The following is an 18,869-nucleotide window of genomic DNA, read 5'->3' as shown; positions in this document are numbered from 1 at the left end:
ATGGGTTCAGTATTATTTTCAGTAAGTGCCCAAAGCCATCAGATTGCTGCATGACCTGCCTCGTACTAGGTAAATCATTTTTTCAATACAAAATAATAATAATAAACCCATCATATTTGTCACTCACTGACCATTGAAATGCAGTTAAGGAGACATCATTAAGACAACACAAATTTTGCCTTGAGCCCAGAAAATTATCAGTTGTGATGCGGCGATATGATTTGATTGAAAATTAAAATCATATAGACGAGAGTGAACAGACAAGGGAAGAGTCTCTGGGATTTCTCTTTGGAGGATTCTTTGAACTTGAGAGTTATTCAACCCCATTAGAGGAGATTTGAAAACAAAGTGCTCATTTTTTGGAAAATTAGAGTCAAGGTGAATAAATGAACAGTGAAGATCTTTTTTTATATGTGTGTGTGTCTATATATAAAATAATACTCCTTGTTTCTGAACATAGCATGTTTTCTTGGAATACAAGTATATAACTTGTAATATTTATTTTTCAATCTTTTTATATCTATACACACACGATCACACACATGTGTATAATATATTTAGATGCACACACTATAAAAATTTGAAAGGTTTTTGAAGCACCACAGCTCCTGACCAAATTTTTTCCTTGGAAGCACCCCACTTCTTCCTCTTCCCCCACCTCCCCCCCAACCCAAGAGCTACTATCTGTGACCTTGATCCATGACAGATGTTTATCATGAGAGACAAGGAGGGTGAGGTAGTATTTTTTATTGGACCAACTTCTGTTGGTGTTAATGAGCTCCTGGAAGGCACTCGGATATTATGATGATACAGATGATATAAGAACCTATATCGGTCTTATCTACACAGGAAAATTTCTTACAAGTTACACTGGTATAGTTATACTGGTATAGTTGTACTTTGTTTGTGCTCCTTCCCCAGTGAGATAAGCTAAACCAAAAAATGCCCTCTTACCAAAACACACTTGCCCATATAGACGAGGGAATAGAATAGAATAGTTCCAGCACAAGGGTTCACTAAGATGGACCCTTGTATCCACTTAGAGTCCCATTGACTTAATTAGAACTTCACATGAGCATAAGGATCTGCCCTTGTACATCTTTTCACAGGTAAAGGATTAATGTTATCTTGGTACGTGGCCAGTATTAGTAGCATCAGAGGGCAGTAGGGGCACAACATAGCTTGAGACCCCCCCAGAAAACCCTTCTTACTAGCCTTTTCCAAACACCGAATACTCTCAGCTGAGACTGGTAGAACCTCTCTGTTCCATCTCAAATATTCCCCACCCAACTTTCACCTAGGGCTAGACTGGAGGGTGAAAGCCTCCTGCTCAAAAGAATATCATCTGGCTCATAAAATTCTACCTCAGTTGTTGTTTTCCCAGAATGGTTTGTGTACAGAGTATGTGTGTAAAAACAAATGGAACTTGAGCAGGTCCTCAAAGAATCAATCCTGAAGCACTTGCATGAGAGGAAAGTGATCAGGAACAGCCAGCATGGATTCACCAAGGGAAGGTCGTGCCTGACTAATCTAATTGCCTTTTATGATGAGATTACTGGTTCTGTGGATGAGGGGAAAGCAGTGGATGTATTGTATCTTGACTTTAGCAAAGCTTTTGACACGGTATTCTTGGTCAGCAAGTTAAGGAAGTATGGGCTGGATGAATGCACTATAAGGTGGGTAGAAAGCTGGCTAGATTGTCGGGCTCAACGGGTCGTGATCAATGGCTCCATGTCTAGTTGGCAGCTGGTATCAAGTGGAGTGCCCCAAGGGTCGGTCCTGGGGCCGGTTTTGTTCAATATCTTCATAAATGATCTGGAGGATGGTGTGGATTGCACTCTCAGCAAATTTGCGGATGATACTAAACTGGGTGGAGTGGTAGATACGCTGGAGGGGAGGGATAGGATACAGAAGGACCTAGACAAATTGGAGGATTGGGCCAAAAGAAATCTGATGAGGTTCAATAAGGATAAGTGCAGGGTCCTGCACTTAGGACGGAAGAATCCAATGCACCGCTACAGACTAGGGACCGAATGGCTAGGCAGCAGTTCTGCGGAAAAGGACCTAGGGGTGACAGTGGACGAGAAGCTGGATATGAGTCAGCAGTGTGCCCTTGTTGCCAAGAAGGCCAATGGCATTTTGGGATGTATAAGTAGGGGCATAGCGAGCAGATCGAGGGACGTGATCGTTCCCCTCTATTCGACATTGGTGAGGCCTCATCTGGAGTACTGTGTCCAGTTTTGGGCCCCACACTACAAGAAGGATGTGGATAAATTGGAGAGAGTCCAGCGAAGGGCAACAAAAATGATTAGGGGTCTAGAACACATGACTTATGAGGAGAGGCTGAGGGAGCTGGGATTGTTTAGCCTGCAGAAGAGAAGAATGAGGGGTGATTTGATAGCTGCTTTCAACTACCTGAAAGGGGGTTCCAAAGAGGATGGATCTAGACTGTTCTCAATGGTAGCAGATGACAGAACGAGGAGTAATGGTCTCAAGCTGCAGTGGGGGAGGTTTAGATTGGATATTAGGAAAAACTTTTTCACTAAGAGGGTGGTGAAACACTGGAATGCGTTACCTAGGGAGGTGGTAGAATCTCCTTCCTTAGAGGTTTTTAAGGTCAGGCTTGACAAAGCCCTGGCTGGGATGATTTAACTGGGAATTGGTCCTGCTTCGAGCAGGGGGTTGGACTAGATGACCTTCAGGGGTCCCTTCCAACCCTGATATTCTATGATTCTATGTATGTTGATTAATATACATAGAATTTGTATATTCTATTTGTATATTATTTGTATATTTGTATGTAGAATTCATTTGGTCTGTCTTGTACACTACATAATTTTTGTGTAAATACAAATTTTTAATATAGTGCAACAATTTAATCTTAAAGAGATCTGTAAAGCAAATCTCATGATCCCAATATTTTTGGCTTTCTTTGCAACCTCCTCTCGAGCCATGTTCCCTAGACCCTCAGTTAGAAGTGACTTTTCTGAATTCTGAAGCTGTGAAGAGGCTGGATACTTGTATAGGGGAACACGGTATGAATGTCATCAAAGTGTGCAGAAAGGCACAGGGAGCATAGCTGATATGTACTGTGTGGAGGGAAGATCGGGGTTCCGATTTGTTCTGTTTACAGGCAAAGCTGGGAGCACCGTTTTTATAATAGAAGTGTTGGGCAACGTTAAGACTTTTTTTTCAATTGCTTATAACTTTGCCAAACTTCAACCAATTGGGGTGAAATTTTCAATTCCAATTTCTGCTTCCGGCTGAATATTTTTGGGAAATTTCTTCCAAATGGCTCTATCATTTCTGAGAACAAGGCTAGGGAAAAATACATTATGTTGCCTATTTTAAAAATTCTGTCAACCTTTTACTTGAAAAGCTTTAGCATCCCTATGCTTTGGAGCATGGATTTGGCAGCAATTTTGTCAAGATCGTGCCATTTATTGTCCCCATGAATCTCTGCACAAATTTGGCCAAGTTATAAGTCATTGAAAAATCACAGTTCAGTTCACATATGCTCAGAAAAAGGTTCTTAAATTCTAGTAGCTAAATTCCCTGAAGATTCAGTCTGCACTGAGCATGCACCCACTCAGGGCTACAGTGATCTATAATGCTAAGTACTCTGAAAAATGAGGTTTTAGGAATCTCAAATTGGGACCCCCAAATTACCGCATATTTTGACCTTAATCTCTGTGCCTTAATTTCTTATTTGAAAAATGGGGATAATAATACCCCTTCATCACAGGAATGTTTTGAAAAGAAATTCATTAATATTTGAATAAATTATAAGAAGGGGATGAGCACAATAGACAGACTCATGAGAAAATTAATAATTCCAACATCAGAGTGGGGTTTGAATAGTGGGCAGTAAGTAAGGTGTAGGGCCACACATTGAACAAGTATATTGAACAAAATATTGAATAACTGTTTTTTAAGTGAGCACCATCCATTCTCCCACCAACACTCAGGGAGGAAGGGGAAATAGTATATTATCGTGTAAAGAAAGGCTGTATCTTAATTTAAAGGCACAAGAAGGTTGAAATAAGGTTGCCCAGTCAGCCTTAATTCTGGCCTTTCCTAACTTTTTGGTGCTTGACTTTGTGACCTTATTAATGCTCTTTTAACACAGAGGAGGGGTTGTGTGTAATTTTATATAGGTTCTTATATCATCCTCATCATCGTAGTATCTGAGCACCTTCCAGTAGTACATGTGACAAAGTTCCTCCTCTACCTTGATGGGTCTTGCACTTATTGGCGGATTTGCTCACCTTGGAGCTTCACAGCAGCCCTCAGTTCGGCCGTTTTCTTGAACCCACAGTCCAGGTCAACTCCTCCTGTGTCTGACCAGGAGTTGGGAGGTTTGGGGGGAACCCGGGCCCGCCCTCTACTCCGGGTTCTAGCCCAGGGCCCTGTGGAATGCAGCTGTCTAGAGTGCCTCCTGGAACAGCTGTGCAACAGCTACAACTCACTGGGCTACTTCCCCATGGCCTCCTCCCAATATCTTCTTTATCCTCACCATAGGACCTTCCTCCTGGTGTCTGATGATGCTTGTACTCCTCAGTCCTCCAACAGTATGCGTTCTCACTCTCAGCTCCTGGCAGCTCTTGCTCCCAGCTCCTTACACGCGCACCACAAACTGAAGTGAGCTCCTTTTTAAACTCAGGTGCCCTGAATTAGCCTGCCTTAATTTATTCTAGCAGCTTCTTGAGTGGCTGCAGGTGTTCTAATCAGCCTGTCTGTCTTAATTGTCTCCAGAAGGTCCCTGATTTTTCTGGAACCTTCCCTATTACCTTACCCAGGGAAAAGGGACCTACTTAACCTGGGGCTAATATATCTGCCTTCTATTACTGTCCTCTAGCCATCTGGCCCGACCCTGTCACATACATTAAGTGAAGTAGCTAACATCTTGTCACGTGGCATTCATTTTCTCTCTCATCCTGGCCAAGTCTATGCTAGCACTGCTGCAGTGGTATAGGAATACTGGTATACTATACTGGCAAAGAGTTCCTAGTGTAGACTCAGCTACATTGACAAAGTTGTGCTTTCTACTGGTATAATAAAACCATCCCCACACACGCATAACAGGTAATACTTAAAAGCACAGTTTTGCAGATATAGCTGTGTCTACACTAGGGACTTCTGATGCAATCCCTGATCGATACAGCTGTGCTGCCTCTTCAGACCCTGGACTGACATAGTTTTGCTGGCACCAGTCTGTAGTGTAGACCTAGACCAGACCTCATATCCAGGGGGAGAACTGTGTGTATTGTGCAGAGGGTTCTTTTGGTAGGGTTTTGGGTTTCTTTCCTGTTTTCGTTTTTTATTTTTTAAATGTACATGCTGCTGTGAGTTTATATTGGGGAAGGAAGGGTGAAGAAACGTTCTTTGCACATGGAGCAGAAGATAGTGAGGTTTGTAATAGTCCTTAGTTCCTTTGGGAATTGTTCCTGACTCCTAGATCAGCCCCAGAAGATTCTGTTTCCTGCACAGATGAGCTTTTCCGTATGGTAAAAAGCTGCCCTAAGTGTTGTTAGATTCATGCTCACGTATGTTTCGTTGCGGTATTTCAGATGGGAGATGACAAAGGCATGCTTTGCAGAGGCGTTATCCTCTAGTTAGATTGTGAGGAATCAAGGACCAGGATTTAAGTGGGTTTATCGTCAAGAAAAAAAAATTAAGTAATCACAAGTTTATAGAGAAGGATTTGGTCAGTAATAAAGCTTAGAGCAATGGCTGAGGGCAGGGCGAGGATTTTTTGTCCCTCTTGTGTCCTTTCTCAGAGAGAAATGGGACAATTAAAATTCTGTATAAAATTAAGTATAATGGAGGGAAAACCTGTTATGTTTTGTGCAGAGTCAACCTGAGTAACTGTGTGACCTTGTCACTCTGTCCTTCGTCTTCCCTTTCTCCCCACTCGTTATTTGTTCTGACTTGTTCTTTTATATTATATTATATTTAGACTGCAAGCTCTTTGGAGCAGAGACTGCGTTCCTCTTATTTGTGAAGCACATTTTGGGGTATTGTACGATTAATAATTAGTAATATTAAAAAGCCTCTTTAGCAGCTTCCATCACAAACTCTCTCACACGATACCAATCACACTCCATTCATCCCTCCCTATGTCTTCTATAAAAGCCTAGAAATATAGGTGTATCTTCCAATATGTCCTAAAGATCATCAAGCACAGGTTCTGGTGAATTCAGGGAGGAAGCAGTGTTTAATTAACTATATTTAATATTACAGGTAATGTAAAACTGGGCACATATTATTTGAATAAATTCATGGATTTGTATCATTCACTCAAATAATTTTGTTTGTATAAATCTAGAGCTGGTCAGGAATTTTTCGACAAAACTAATACTTTTTGCTGGAATATATTCATTTGGACAAACAGGTTTATCAGGTCCAGGATGGAATTTCTGATCAAAACCAGTGAGAGAGGGAAGGCCCAGAACAGCTAATAGCCTGGCGGTCAAGGCTTTCATTTGGGATGTGGGAGACCCAAGTACAAGTCTCTGGTGTGAATCAGGTCTCCCAGATCCCAGGTGCATGTCTTGCACGTGATTCGTAGATATTAAGGTCAGAACGGACCATTATGATCATCTAGTCTGACCTTCTGCACAATGCAGGCCACAGAATATCACCCACCCTCTCCTGCAATAAACCTCTCACCTATGTCTGAGCTATTGAAGTCCTCATATCATGGTTTAAAGACTTCAAGGTGCAGAGAATGCTCCAGCAAGTGACCCAGGCCCCATGCTGCAGAGGAAGGCAAGAAACCTCCAGGCCCTCTTCCAATCTGCCCTGGAGGAAAATTCCTTCCTGACCCCAACTATGGCAATCAGCTGAACCCTGAGCATGTGGGCAAGACTCACCAGCCAGGTACCCAGGAAAGAATTCTCTGCAGTAACTCAGATCCCATCTCATCTAACATCCCATCACAGGCCATTGGGCCTATTTACCATGAATAGTTAAAGACCAATTAATTGCCAAAATCATGTTATCCTATCATATCTTCTCCTCCATAAACTTATAGAGTATAATCTTGAAGCCAGATAGGTCTTTTGCCCTCACTGCTTCCCTTGGAAGGCTGTTCCAGAACTTCACTCCTCTGATGGTTAGAAACCTTCGTCTAAATTCAAGTCTAAACTTCCCGATGGCCAGTTTATGTCCATTTGTTCTTGTGTCCACATTGGTACTGAGCTTAAATAATTATCCTCCCTCTCTGGTATTTATCCCTCTGATATATTTATAGATAGCAATCATATCTCCTCTCAGCCTTCTTTTGGTTAGGCTAAACAAGCCAAGCTCCTTGAGTCTCCTTTCATAAGACGGGTTTTCCATTCCTCAGATCATCCTAGTAGCCCTTCTCTGTACCTGTTCCAGTTTGAATTCATCCTCCTTAAACTTGGGAGACCAGAACTGCACATAATATTCCAGATGAGGTCTCACCAGTGCCTTGTATAGTGGTACTTAACACCTCCTTATCTCTGGAAATACCTCGCCTGATGCATCCCAAGACCGCATTAGCTTTTTTCACGGCTATATCACACTGGCGGCTCATAGTCATCCTGTGGTCAACCAATACTCCAAGGTCCTTCTCCTCCTCCATTACTTCTAATTGATGTGTCTCCAGCTTATAACTAAAATTCTTGTTATTAATCCCTAAATGCATGACCTTACACTTCTCACTATTAAATTTCATCCTATTACTATTACTCCAGTTTACAAGGTCATCCAGATCCTCCTGTATGATATCCCGGTCCTTCTCTGTATTGGCAATACCTCCCAGCTCAATACCTCATCCGCAAACTTTATTAGCACACTCCCACTTTTTGTGCCGAGGTCAGTAATAAAAAGATTAAATAAGATTGGTCCCAAAACCTATCCCTGAGGAACTCCACTGGTAACCTCCCTCCAGCCTGACAGTTCACCTTTCAATATGACCCGCTGTAGTCTCCCATTTAACAATTCCTTATCCACCTTTCAATTTTCATATTGATCCCCATCTTTTCCTTCAAAAATTTTTTCAAGACCTTGCTTACTACAGATGTCAAACAGGCCTGTAGTTACCCAGATCACTTTTTTCCTCCCCTTTCTTAAAAATAGGAACTATGTTAGCAATTCTCCAGTCATACAGTACAACCCCGAGTTTACAGATTCATTAAAAATTCTTGCTAATGGGCTTGCAATTTCATGTGCCAATTCCTTTAATATTCTTGGATGAAGATTATCTGGGCCCCCCGATTTAGTCCCATTAAGCTGTTCGAGTTTCGCTTCTACCTCAGATATGGTAATCTCTATCTCCATATCCTCATTCCCATTTCTCGTGCTACCATTATCCCTAAGATCCTCATTAACCTCATTAAAGACTGAGGCAAAGTATTTGTTTAGATATTGGGCCATGCCTAGATTATCCTTAACCTCCACTCCATCCTCCGTGTTTAGCAGTCCCACTTCTTCTTTCTTTGTTTTCTTCTTATTTATAGGGATATATAACTTTTTACTATTGGTTTTAATTCCCTTTGCAAGGTCCAACTCTACTTGACTTTTAGCCTCTCACTTTACCCCTACATGTTCTGACCCCAATAAGGTAGCTTGCCTTGCTGATCCCTCCCATCTTCCACCCCCTGTATGCTTTCTGCTTTGTCTTAACAGCTGGGTTGACTGTTCTGCTCATGCTCTATCTCACTGCGTGTGTGTGTGTCTATTCTCCCAATGTGGAATAAGAGAATTTTCTTGGGTTAGGAAAACCATTTCCTGCACAGCTTTATCTGCATTGGACAACTGCCTATTTTTATTGTAACGTTTTGCCAGTGTACTTTTAAAAAAAAATGCATTGTGTCATTTGTCTTTTCCATTCCTTTTATCTCTTCACTCCAGTTTTTTCTTCCTTTCCTATTGTTTCTTATCTCTTTTCCTCCTCCATTTTCAGGGTAACATTCCATTAGTCTAATTTTTCCTCTTCTCCCAGCTTCAATCCTGATTTTCCTTGAGTTGCTCCACTCTAATATTAACCTTCTTTCCAAAAACCTTAAAATAAAGATATGATATATATGTTAAGACTGGTCATTTGTTCATTCTACTCTCCACTTTTTATCAGAATGGTTAAGGTTAACAAAAAGTCGCTCCAGACATGCTTTAAGCAGTTTTCTCTTGCTTGAATAATTATACTGAGACAGTTGTTTAAAATGGGTGATGCGGGGAAAGAAAGGCTTGTATAATGGGACCTGAGACTCTTAAACATAGAAAAATAGATGTAATGATAGACATAGTCTATGCTTAAGATTTCTTTCTACTCTATTGGTTTTGAAAATTAAATGGCAGTTTTTAATTCTGTTTCAGCAACAAGAACAAGATCCAACTAACTTATATATTTCCAATTTGCCGCTGTCAATGGATGAACAAGAGCTTGAGAATATGCTCAAGCCATTCGGGCAAGTTATCTCTACAAGGATACTTCGTGATTCCAGTGGCACAAGTCGTGGTGTTGGCTTTGCAAGGTACTATAGTTTGCTTATCCACTTTTTTCATTCAGTACTCTGTAAACCATGTGTCCATCAATAGTGTTAATCATAAAAATGTCTTTTTCTAGCTATTGTCACTCAGGGTTCACTCAGAATAGGAGGAGGAAGAGGTGATTACAGAAAGCATACCATACTTTTAATTTGAATCCCTTTTTAATTAAGAGATGCAGCGGGACTTTAGTAATCTGTCCTTTGTTTAGCCAAACAAGTCAGACTCTCAACTAAGATTTGGGGCCAATTTTGGCTTGCTTTGGGCACCAGTGCAGGGGTTCAAGCAGGAACAAGACTCCACTTTTCACTTCTGTGGGGTCTACTGGCATAAGCTATTGTTCCCACCTCCCCCACACCTGAGTAAGTGGGCAGGAAGTATGTGAAGCCTTCTCATCACCACCTCTAATGATAGCCAACACTCGTGGAAGGATTTGGGCTGAAATCCTCTCATCACAGACCCTCCTTTCCACATTCCCCTAAGACCTTCCATTAGGAAAACTTATAACAGTGCCACATGCTGATAATCTGACCTACTTCTGCTAAATAGGGTCTCTTCAAGTGCAAATTTTCCCTGTTAAGTACTGTATGAGCAGAACCCCACCCTGGCCTCTATAATCCAGTTTTTGAGGCTAGGCTTCCAGAAGGAGGAGATGTGGGAGGGCTCCTGCACTACTGAAATACCTTTCTTGGCATCAATTTTTCCGAGTAAAGAGACCCATCACTCTGTATTATCAGTGCTTGGCATATTCTGGCTCATGAGCCTGTTGCCATTTTGGAGAAAAATATATTTTTGATTCTCCACATAAATCTTACACCAAAAGCAGTTGACATCTAGATGGGAATGGTTCTCCCTTAGAGTCAATAAGATCAAACACTGTTTCCATGGTCCACTCAGCTCTCAAATACCCCGCCGCTGGGGGTCTGTGTTTCCTTTAGTTACTGGCTATTTGACTACTGCAGATTTCCAGGCCAAGAGTTCTCCTGTGGCCCTTTAGCATTTATTTTCTCTATCTCTAAGTCCTGCATTAAGCCTAGATCATCTCATGATCACTCTTTAAAACAGTCAAGATCTCGTCCGTGTGCAAGCTGAATGTCCAAATTTGAGAACTGGATTGGAGATTTCTGTTAACAGTGTCTGCAGTAAGGAGCACTCCTTGAATTAAGGAAGTAGATTCTAAAAGATATATGATTAAGCATATAGATGTGCCACAAAAACACTGATGATAGGTAGAATTAGTCCTTTTGGAATTTGAAGACCAGGTGACTGAATGAACATTTCTGATATTTTGTCTATCTTTTGGTAGTTTTGTATTTGAACAAGTAGGTGAATATAAAATTGTTGGCGCTCTAATGGACCACACAGAGAGGAATCTGAACAGTGTATGGCACCTGAATAATAGTCAGGAGTTTGTTGATTTGTTCAAATTCAAATATTTTAGGGTGTGGTTTCACTGAGTTTGCTTGTGGGAAATTAACAAGACCATAGGGTCTCCCTGAAATGGTTCTCTTTGCAAGTTGCATCTCATTCTGTTAAACAAGAGGTATTTGGGGCAAGATTTTACTCTTAACTCTTGTGGCATTAGATGCCAGAAGAGCATTAAAATTCTACCTGGAAAGTGCACAAGAGATATGCAAATCCAAATCACCGTTTGTGTTGTGGGTGTGTTGGGAAAAAGACCTTAGCTTCAAAATCTGTACTTTCTAAGTGGGTTCTCTACTATACTAAGACTGAAACAGCTCCATGTGTTCATTTAGAAATATGGCTGACTTTTACATTAACAGGAGAGGAAACCTATGTAGATGAGTTGTATAAGACCATATTTTAACATCTATCCACTGTGATACAGCATGGCCAGAGGGCAGCAGGAGAGTGTTAGAAGAGAGCCTTATTCCCTGTAGAGGGAAGAAAGTTTGCTATAGATTAATTAAAGCACCTGAAGCCAGTCACCTGATAAAATGCCCCTGCTTCAATCAGACAAGGGAAGCAGAGTGAATTGGTGTTGGAGCAGTTTGGAAGGAAGCAGAGGAGAGTTTGGAGAAGTGCTGCGGTGGGCTAAGAAGACCAAGACCCTAGGTAAAGAGACACCTGGTTTGTGCAGAGAGAAGGCAGGAAGCCCCACAAGCTGAAGGGCAGTAGAGGGAAGTAGCCCAGGGGAAGGAACCGCTAGTTCAAGCGGTTTGCTGCTATCCCTAGGGCCCCTGGGCTGGGACCCGGAGTAGAGGGCGGTCCCGGGTCCTTCCCTCTCCACTCCCCTCCTCTAGGACACTAGTGGGGCAGTTAATACCCCGGTTCAGGGGCTAAGAAACGGTGCCTTGAACCCTCCCCAAGAGGAGAAAGCATGAAACCCATCGAAGTAGTGCTGGCAATTTGCCACACCACATATACTCAAATACTGCAAGTCAGATGTCTGAACGTTAATGAGTGAGTGCCTTTTTGAGGCTGAAGGTGTTTCAGGGACATACGAATGAATGTACAGTAAGTTTTCAGTTCTTGTGTCCATGATGTTTTAGGAGGTTAGTAGAAAGTAACCTCAGAATAGATTTTATCAAATCCAGATTTGAATCTGAGACTAACACAGTGACTCAGATCCAGCAACCCAGAGCCCCCTCCAAGCTCTCTTGGTTCTCCAATTACATTTGTGAAAAAACCCTTTTGTTCAGTCTGCCCATTTGCCGATCCTGGTTCTTGGCTGTGGAAGAATTTTCCAGGGTCTGAATGGGAAGACTAGCAGGAGTCCAAAAGCACCAATATTTACCTCTCATTGGCTACTGTAGATTGCTGATGAGCGGAAGGTGACTTAGTCATATGGCCTAACCTGTGGATCTGAGTTTCACAAATGTAATATGCAGATAACAATCCCTTTAATGATTTTGTATATATTACCTAAACTTCATTTTATAAACAACTGTGAAACGTATGCTCCTATTAAAATTGCTATCTCTTTGCTTTTCATCTCTGGGTGAGCAGTTCCAGTGCAGTCCAAGTTGGTAATGACTAAAAGTCAGGACTGTCTGAAGGCAGTTCAGTGTGCTGTGTGAATGGAGTTTCCTACTGTTAGATGCCTTGAGGTCTCCTGTTAACCGAGCCTTACCTTTTTGCTGTCCTGACTCACCCTATTCCCAGTTCACCTGGTGCAGGTTGCACTTCTCTTGGGATTTTCTGAAGGAGCAATGGAGTAATTAGGTCAGGGCCACTGTGCTTCACTAAACAGCAGCAATGGGGGAGCAAAATGATGGCCACACCCCTTTTGGCTTAGTTCTGTAGCTAGGGCAACTCAGGCTAGCGGTTATGAGCTGTTCCAGCTAATCCAGGTAAGCGAGTGGATTCCCTAACTACTGTTATAAGGTTTATTGGGCATCTCTGTTTTTGCATTTTCTAGGATTTTGCAGGAGTCAGTGTTCCTGCTCCTTCTGCATCATTGGGATGCTAAGCTGCTTCCTGTTCCACTTTCTGAAGAACCTAACTGAATTTTGGGATAGGGCATTGGCCTTTATTTGACCTTCCTTATAAAGTTGGAAGATGGCGAAAGAGAGACCCTCTTGAGGAGAATTCAGGGGTGAGGGTTTTCCTGTTACATGCCTCCTCTACCTTTAAGAAGGTGGGAGGGAGGGAGAAATTAGGGAGGGTTTCTTGAAGCATTGGGTTTAGGATCCAAACACCAAGAATCCTGTAGTGATAGTCCCATTGTCAACCCTTGGAAATTGAGTATACGTGGCCTAACTTGTATAACCCATATTATCTGACCTCTGCAGGACATGACCTAATAAACAGAGAAATTAAATTCCCAGAGTGTCGAGTCTTATCACTTTGCACAAAAAGTTAATTCTCTTTAATTTTACCCTGTTGCTCACACACACAAAAGGAAGTCACAAAAGTGAAAGGAGAGCAAGAAAACCTAGTAAATCTGTTTTTTTTTTTTTTTTTTCAAATGCAGAAACCGGGCAAAAGTTTAATTTCTATTTTATCCTTTATTTACATAGGATGGAATCAACAGAAAAATGTGAAGCAGTGATTGCTCATTTTAATGGAAAATTCATTAAGACACCACCGGGAGTTTCTGGTATGTTGCTTATATTGCTATTCTGAGAACATATATCAATAGATGACTGACCTTACAGTTTAAGCATATCCTGGGGATTGTTATACCTGGTTTGTCATTCTTTAAAATGTAACACTGCTTCCCTGGATAGCTAGAATATTTGCTGGCCTGGAACACAGTAATGCCACTTTTGTAAAAAATAACACCATGATTGTTTTCATTTTCACAGTAGAGCTTCACTGGGAAGTTGTGCTGTTGTGTTCCACTCTACAAAGTAGAAAAGCAGTTCAGATATCTTGAGCCAAATTCTGCACTGACTTACATTCTGTGTAACCTCAACGGAAGTTAATTGTATACTCGTTAGAGCAGAGGTTGATTAGTGGCCCTTGGATCAATTAGCTGCAGTTTATTTTAAAAAATAAATTTAAAAAAAAGGTAACCTAAACTTACTGTTTTGCCATCTACCCATGCTTTTGTTTGAAGTCATTCACTTGCTGGCAGACTGGATTCGATGAGCAACATCTTTGTGGCCTGCCTACAGAAAATCCTTTTGAAGTGCATTGAATTTTTCCACTCAGGCATCTGAAACAGATTTTCAAGTTCTTGAGCCAGGGAAAAAAGAGACCTACAGAAAATGCTAGAAAAATATAAAAGAATTTGGAGTCAAAATGCACAGGAGTTCAGTGGCGAGAGACTATGCTCACAATACCTTCACTGATATCTTGCCTGTTAAAAATATAATAACAGGAAAACATATATATATTCCATTAATTTAAATTTGAAGTCACTCTATATAACATGGAAAGAGAATTTTATCACACAGAGCAGCAGAGTAAATTAGGAAGCAAAACAGGACAATACATGAGGAAAGCATACATGGCTAAGATTCCAGGCTTCCTTTGGTAACTATTTTACAGGGACACTCTAAGAAAGAATTTTACAAGTTACAGTGGTGTTGACGCATTTACTGGTGTTCTCATCCCATTGATGACACATCCTTCATGCCAAGACATTGGCACAGAGAATACAGGAAAAGGAAAAAAGCAAACAAAGAGCAAAAAAATAATTTGGCTTGTTTAATAAAACTGCATACATGCCTCATCCTTGAAAGATTACTCCTGCGTGAGTCAGTCTGTGCTTTGGTAGGCATGGAAGGCTGCTTCCCCTTACCCAGCTTGATCTATTGCAGGGTGACATTTTGACCTGAGTGCCTTTTGCAGACTCTCTGCACTGGGATGTGTTTCATGGCCTACCAAATAATAATTGCATGAAAACTGTGGACTTTAGGGCTAGGGGCTATAACTTCCATTTTCCTATTGACTGTCTTTGCAAATATCCCATGTAGATTATTTATTTTGTGAGGTGGAAAATCCACGAGTCAGCAGGTAGATAATGGTACTATTTTCATTGAATGTTAACTGCTCTCTTGTTCCCTTTCATTTTGCTTTGTTTTATAATACTGAAATTGCTAAGACACCATTAAAAGTCTCATGAATAGGAGCAGACAAAGCTCTAATCAGTATTTAAGTATTTCTAACCAAAAGGAAAGGACTGTGTAGAATCTGTGCAAAACTGGCAACTGCAAAATTGTGGGAGTTCCTGCTAGTGCTTTTTAGCTTGCTCATTTGCAGCTCTTGTGTCCTACCCACATCTGGATGGGCAGCTGTCAGCTTATCATAGCTGATCACACCCTGCCTACAGTGGGCCCTTTTGAAGCCAGAGTTACACCCTTGTCCTATCAGGTTTTACCAGGTAGAAGCAGCAAGTTGTTGGGCAGGATTACATTATAGGAGTGATTTGTATAACAAGTGGGGTGAGGGCACACACTTTGTAAATGTGACTATCTGGGGACAGTAAGATACACTCTTTGTTAATACTACAAATACTTAGCATTACACTGCTCGTTATTCAAATAAGTAGGTGAGGAAGGGTGTCACTGAGAAAAGCTACATCATCAAAGACTCAGTGGTACTACCATGTAGGCACAGCCCTGAGTTGTGGGTGGTGCGAAGCTTCCCTGTCCCTTGGGGAGAATTTCTGTGGAGGTAGAATTGCTCCTGATGCTCCCTGACACAGGCAGAGTTCTTCCACTGATACACAGTAACTCCTCACTTAACATTGTAGTTATATTCCTGAAAAATGCTACTTTAAGCAAAACAATGCTAAGCGAATCCAATTTCCCCATAAGAATTAATGTAAATAGCAGGGGTTGGGTTCTAGGGAAATTTTTTTCAACAGGCAAAAGACTGTATGTATATGTATACACACACAGTATAAGTTTTAAACAAACAATTTAATACAGTACACAGCAATGTTGATTGTGAAGCTTGCTGAGGTAGTGAAGTCAGAGGGTGGAAGAGGGTGGGATATTTCCTAGGGAATGCCTTACTGCTAAATGATAAACTAGCACTCGGCTGAGCCCACAAGGGTTAACACGACATTGTTAATGTAGCCTCACACTCTACAAGGCACAACAAATGGAGGGAGGAGACAGCATGGCAGAGAGAGACAGAGACACACAGTGTGTGTGTGTGTGTATACGTGTGTGAGAGAGAGAGACGTGCGTTGCCCCTTTAAGTATGCTAACCACACTGGAAGTACACTGCCTTTTTAAGTAGATCAGCAGGTTGAGACAGCAGCCGTCTCCTTCCCTGAGCCCTGTAGTGTCCTGTCCCATTCTCTCCCCCCCCCACCCCCGCTCTGTGGAGATGAGGTACAGGAGGAGGGATCCACCCTGACATTAGCACCCCTCTTCCCCCCCACCCGTCCTCCAGTGTGGGGGAGGGACACTGAACTGCCGGCAATTGATAGCCTGCTGAGCGACTGCCTCACAGGGAACTTAGGGGAGCTGATTGGGGGGCTGCCGGTCCATCCTGGTTCCAAGCCCCTACCAGCTAGCTCCAACGGGCTGCTCTTTCTGCAACCAGTGGACAAACCAGGAGGCTGCCAAACAACGTTATAAGGGAGCATCGCGCAACTTTAAACGAGCATGTTCTCTAATTGATCAGCGACTTAATAACGAAACAGCGTTAACTGGGATGACGTTAAGTGAGGAGTTACTGTAGTCCTGCAGGCGGTACAGCTGATTACCCACCCTGCACTGCAGTCTGCTCCTAAATGGATAGTAAGAGGGTAAAGTTGTACAAAGTAGATGGTTATCCTTTGGGGGAGTGAGGAGGGAGCAAGTTTAGAGACATACAAAATGAAACTGCAGAAGTGGAGCTGCATGTTTAAAATGAAACACTATGTACTAGAAACTTGGCTAAAATCAGCAAACAGAGCTGGATATTTAAACACTGATACCAGGATGAAGAGAGGGATTGTAATGAAATAAGTATAGGAGGAAGAACATCTCTTTTAGTTAAAATAACAAAGATTGGATTTAAATGAAAGAAGGGTTTAAACACAGTTGTAGGAAACAGAGCTGGACCTCCTGGGCAGCATGAGAAGGCAGATCAGGATACCTTAATGCAAAGTGCCTTGTGAAGGCAAAAAATAATGAATCCGGCTCAAGTATGTATCCTGGCACTGGAACTTCCAAGAGAGGTGCAGGATAGAACTATTTCCTTATGCAGACTATTAAACAATCAACAGTTACAGGAGCCCAACCCTGAGAGTTATCCAAGATTAATATTAAAATGGTTCTTTACCCAAACACCTATATCCTATATTAAGTGCAAACTCACTCCCTCACCCCAAAATTGATGTGGTGTCAAGATTGCAAAAGGTTTTTTTGGTTTGCGGGTTTTTAAGTCATGCAAAAAGATGAGGCTCAGAGATCAATGTTAAATCAACCATGTTATAAATCCACAGTAGTACCTACTATATGTTGAAGCATTTCTAATATGCCAAACGCTAAACTCAGAACTCTGTGTGTCTTCTCCACAACAACTCATGAAAGCAAATCCCAGACATTTTTTGTGTGAAATCTGTTTTATAGCTTATTCCAGAGCTAAAAGCCAATTCAGAGGTTGTATAAAATTGATCTGATTTATGGTCTGAAGTTCTGAGCTGGAAGACAAAAAAAAAAAAGCGGGTGTTGTAGTTGCCCTAATTTGGAGCCAAACTCTTCCACCTTTACTCATGCTACGTAATGCTTTCCTCCATGAGTAATCCCATCAAATTAGTGAGACTACTCATAGAGTAAGATACTGCTCAATGTAAGAATCTGGCCCTTGGTAAATTGGCAGAGAACAGAAGTAGCAAAAGGATTTTCAGAAGACCCTAAATCCAGACTGTGGTCCTTATCTCTTCTCCTTCTCAAAAGATTTAGGAGACAGAGCTGGAAAATTCTTTTAACTGCTAGGAGAGATAAGCACTGGGTGTTTTTAATTTTGAAAATTAATTTTAATTTTCCTGTGTATCCACTAGGTTAAGCCTGTGGCTTTCCTTGTGTATACAATCCAGCTGGTGATTTCTTGGGGCCAGATGCTAGTACTTTACACCAAGTGGCTCCTTTCTCCATGAGTAGTTCCACTGAAGTCATTGGGACTATCCATGGTGTAAGGTACTATTCACTGCAAGTATGGGAATCAGAATCTGACCCTTAATTTTTATTATAAGGTCACAGTCTTATAGAACAATTTGTTTTCCTAAAGTTGTTTGGTACTATCTGTAGCAATGATCTTTATAGACTATCAATATATAGTAGAACCTCACAGTTACGAATTCCTTGGGAATGGAGGTTAAGGCAACATCTCAGGAGAAGGACCCCAAAAAGCTGGAACTCTTTGGGCATAAGACATTTCATAACTCTGAAATGTTCGTAACTCTGAACAAAACGTTATGGTTGTTCTTTCAAAAGTTTACAACTGAACATTAATTTAATACAGCTTTGAAACTTTACTAGCAGAAGAAAAATGCTGCTTTTAACCATCTTAATTTAAATGAAACGAGCACAGAAACAGTTTCCTTACCTTGTGAAATCTTTTTTTAAACTTACCCTTTATTTTTTTAGTAGTTTGTTTAACAAAATACTGTACTGAATTTGCCTTTTTTGGGGGGGGGGGGGTGCGGGGGAGGGGAGCGTCTCTGGTGCTGCCTGATTGCATACTTCTGGTTCCAAATGAGATTGTGTGGTTGACCGTTCAGTTCATAACTCTGAGGTTCTACTGTAGGTAGAGAGTTAGATACAGGCAAGTGCCTGTGCAGGTTCTTACAACCTTAATCTAAATTCTAAGACAAAAAAGTGCAGCATTCTGGAAATGTCTTTGTCTGCCACAAATACGTTTTAAATTGAGGGGTTTTTTTCTTGACTTAATAATGAAAATGAAAGTCAATCAATATAATATTATAGTATTCTGTGTAATAT

General features: G+C 41.3%; 1 protein-coding gene across 7 annotated transcripts in view; it reads left to right on the top strand.

Annotated features, from left to right (window-relative positions):
* Window positions 1-18,869, top strand: part of RBMS1 (RNA binding motif single stranded interacting protein 1) — a 211,677-nt gene that overhangs the window by 165,684 nt on the left and 27,124 nt on the right. For all 7 annotated transcript variants that reach the window (XM_048868594.2, XM_048868593.2, XM_048868597.2 and 4 more), the window contains exons 5-6: window positions 9,346-9,503; window positions 13,500-13,579. In XM_048868594.2, coding sequence (XP_048724551.1) covers window positions 9,346-9,503; window positions 13,500-13,579 — 238 coding nt within the window. The remainder of the gene's footprint in view (window positions 1-9,345; window positions 9,504-13,499; window positions 13,580-18,869) is intronic.

The sequence above is a fragment of the Caretta caretta genome, chromosome 11 (assembly GCF_965140235.1).
Source record: "Caretta caretta isolate rCarCar2 chromosome 11, rCarCar1.hap1, whole genome shotgun sequence".
In the NCBI taxonomy this organism is placed as follows: Eukaryota; Metazoa; Chordata; order Testudines; family Cheloniidae; genus Caretta; species Caretta caretta.
This window is presented reverse-complemented; position numbering and strand designations above follow the sequence as displayed.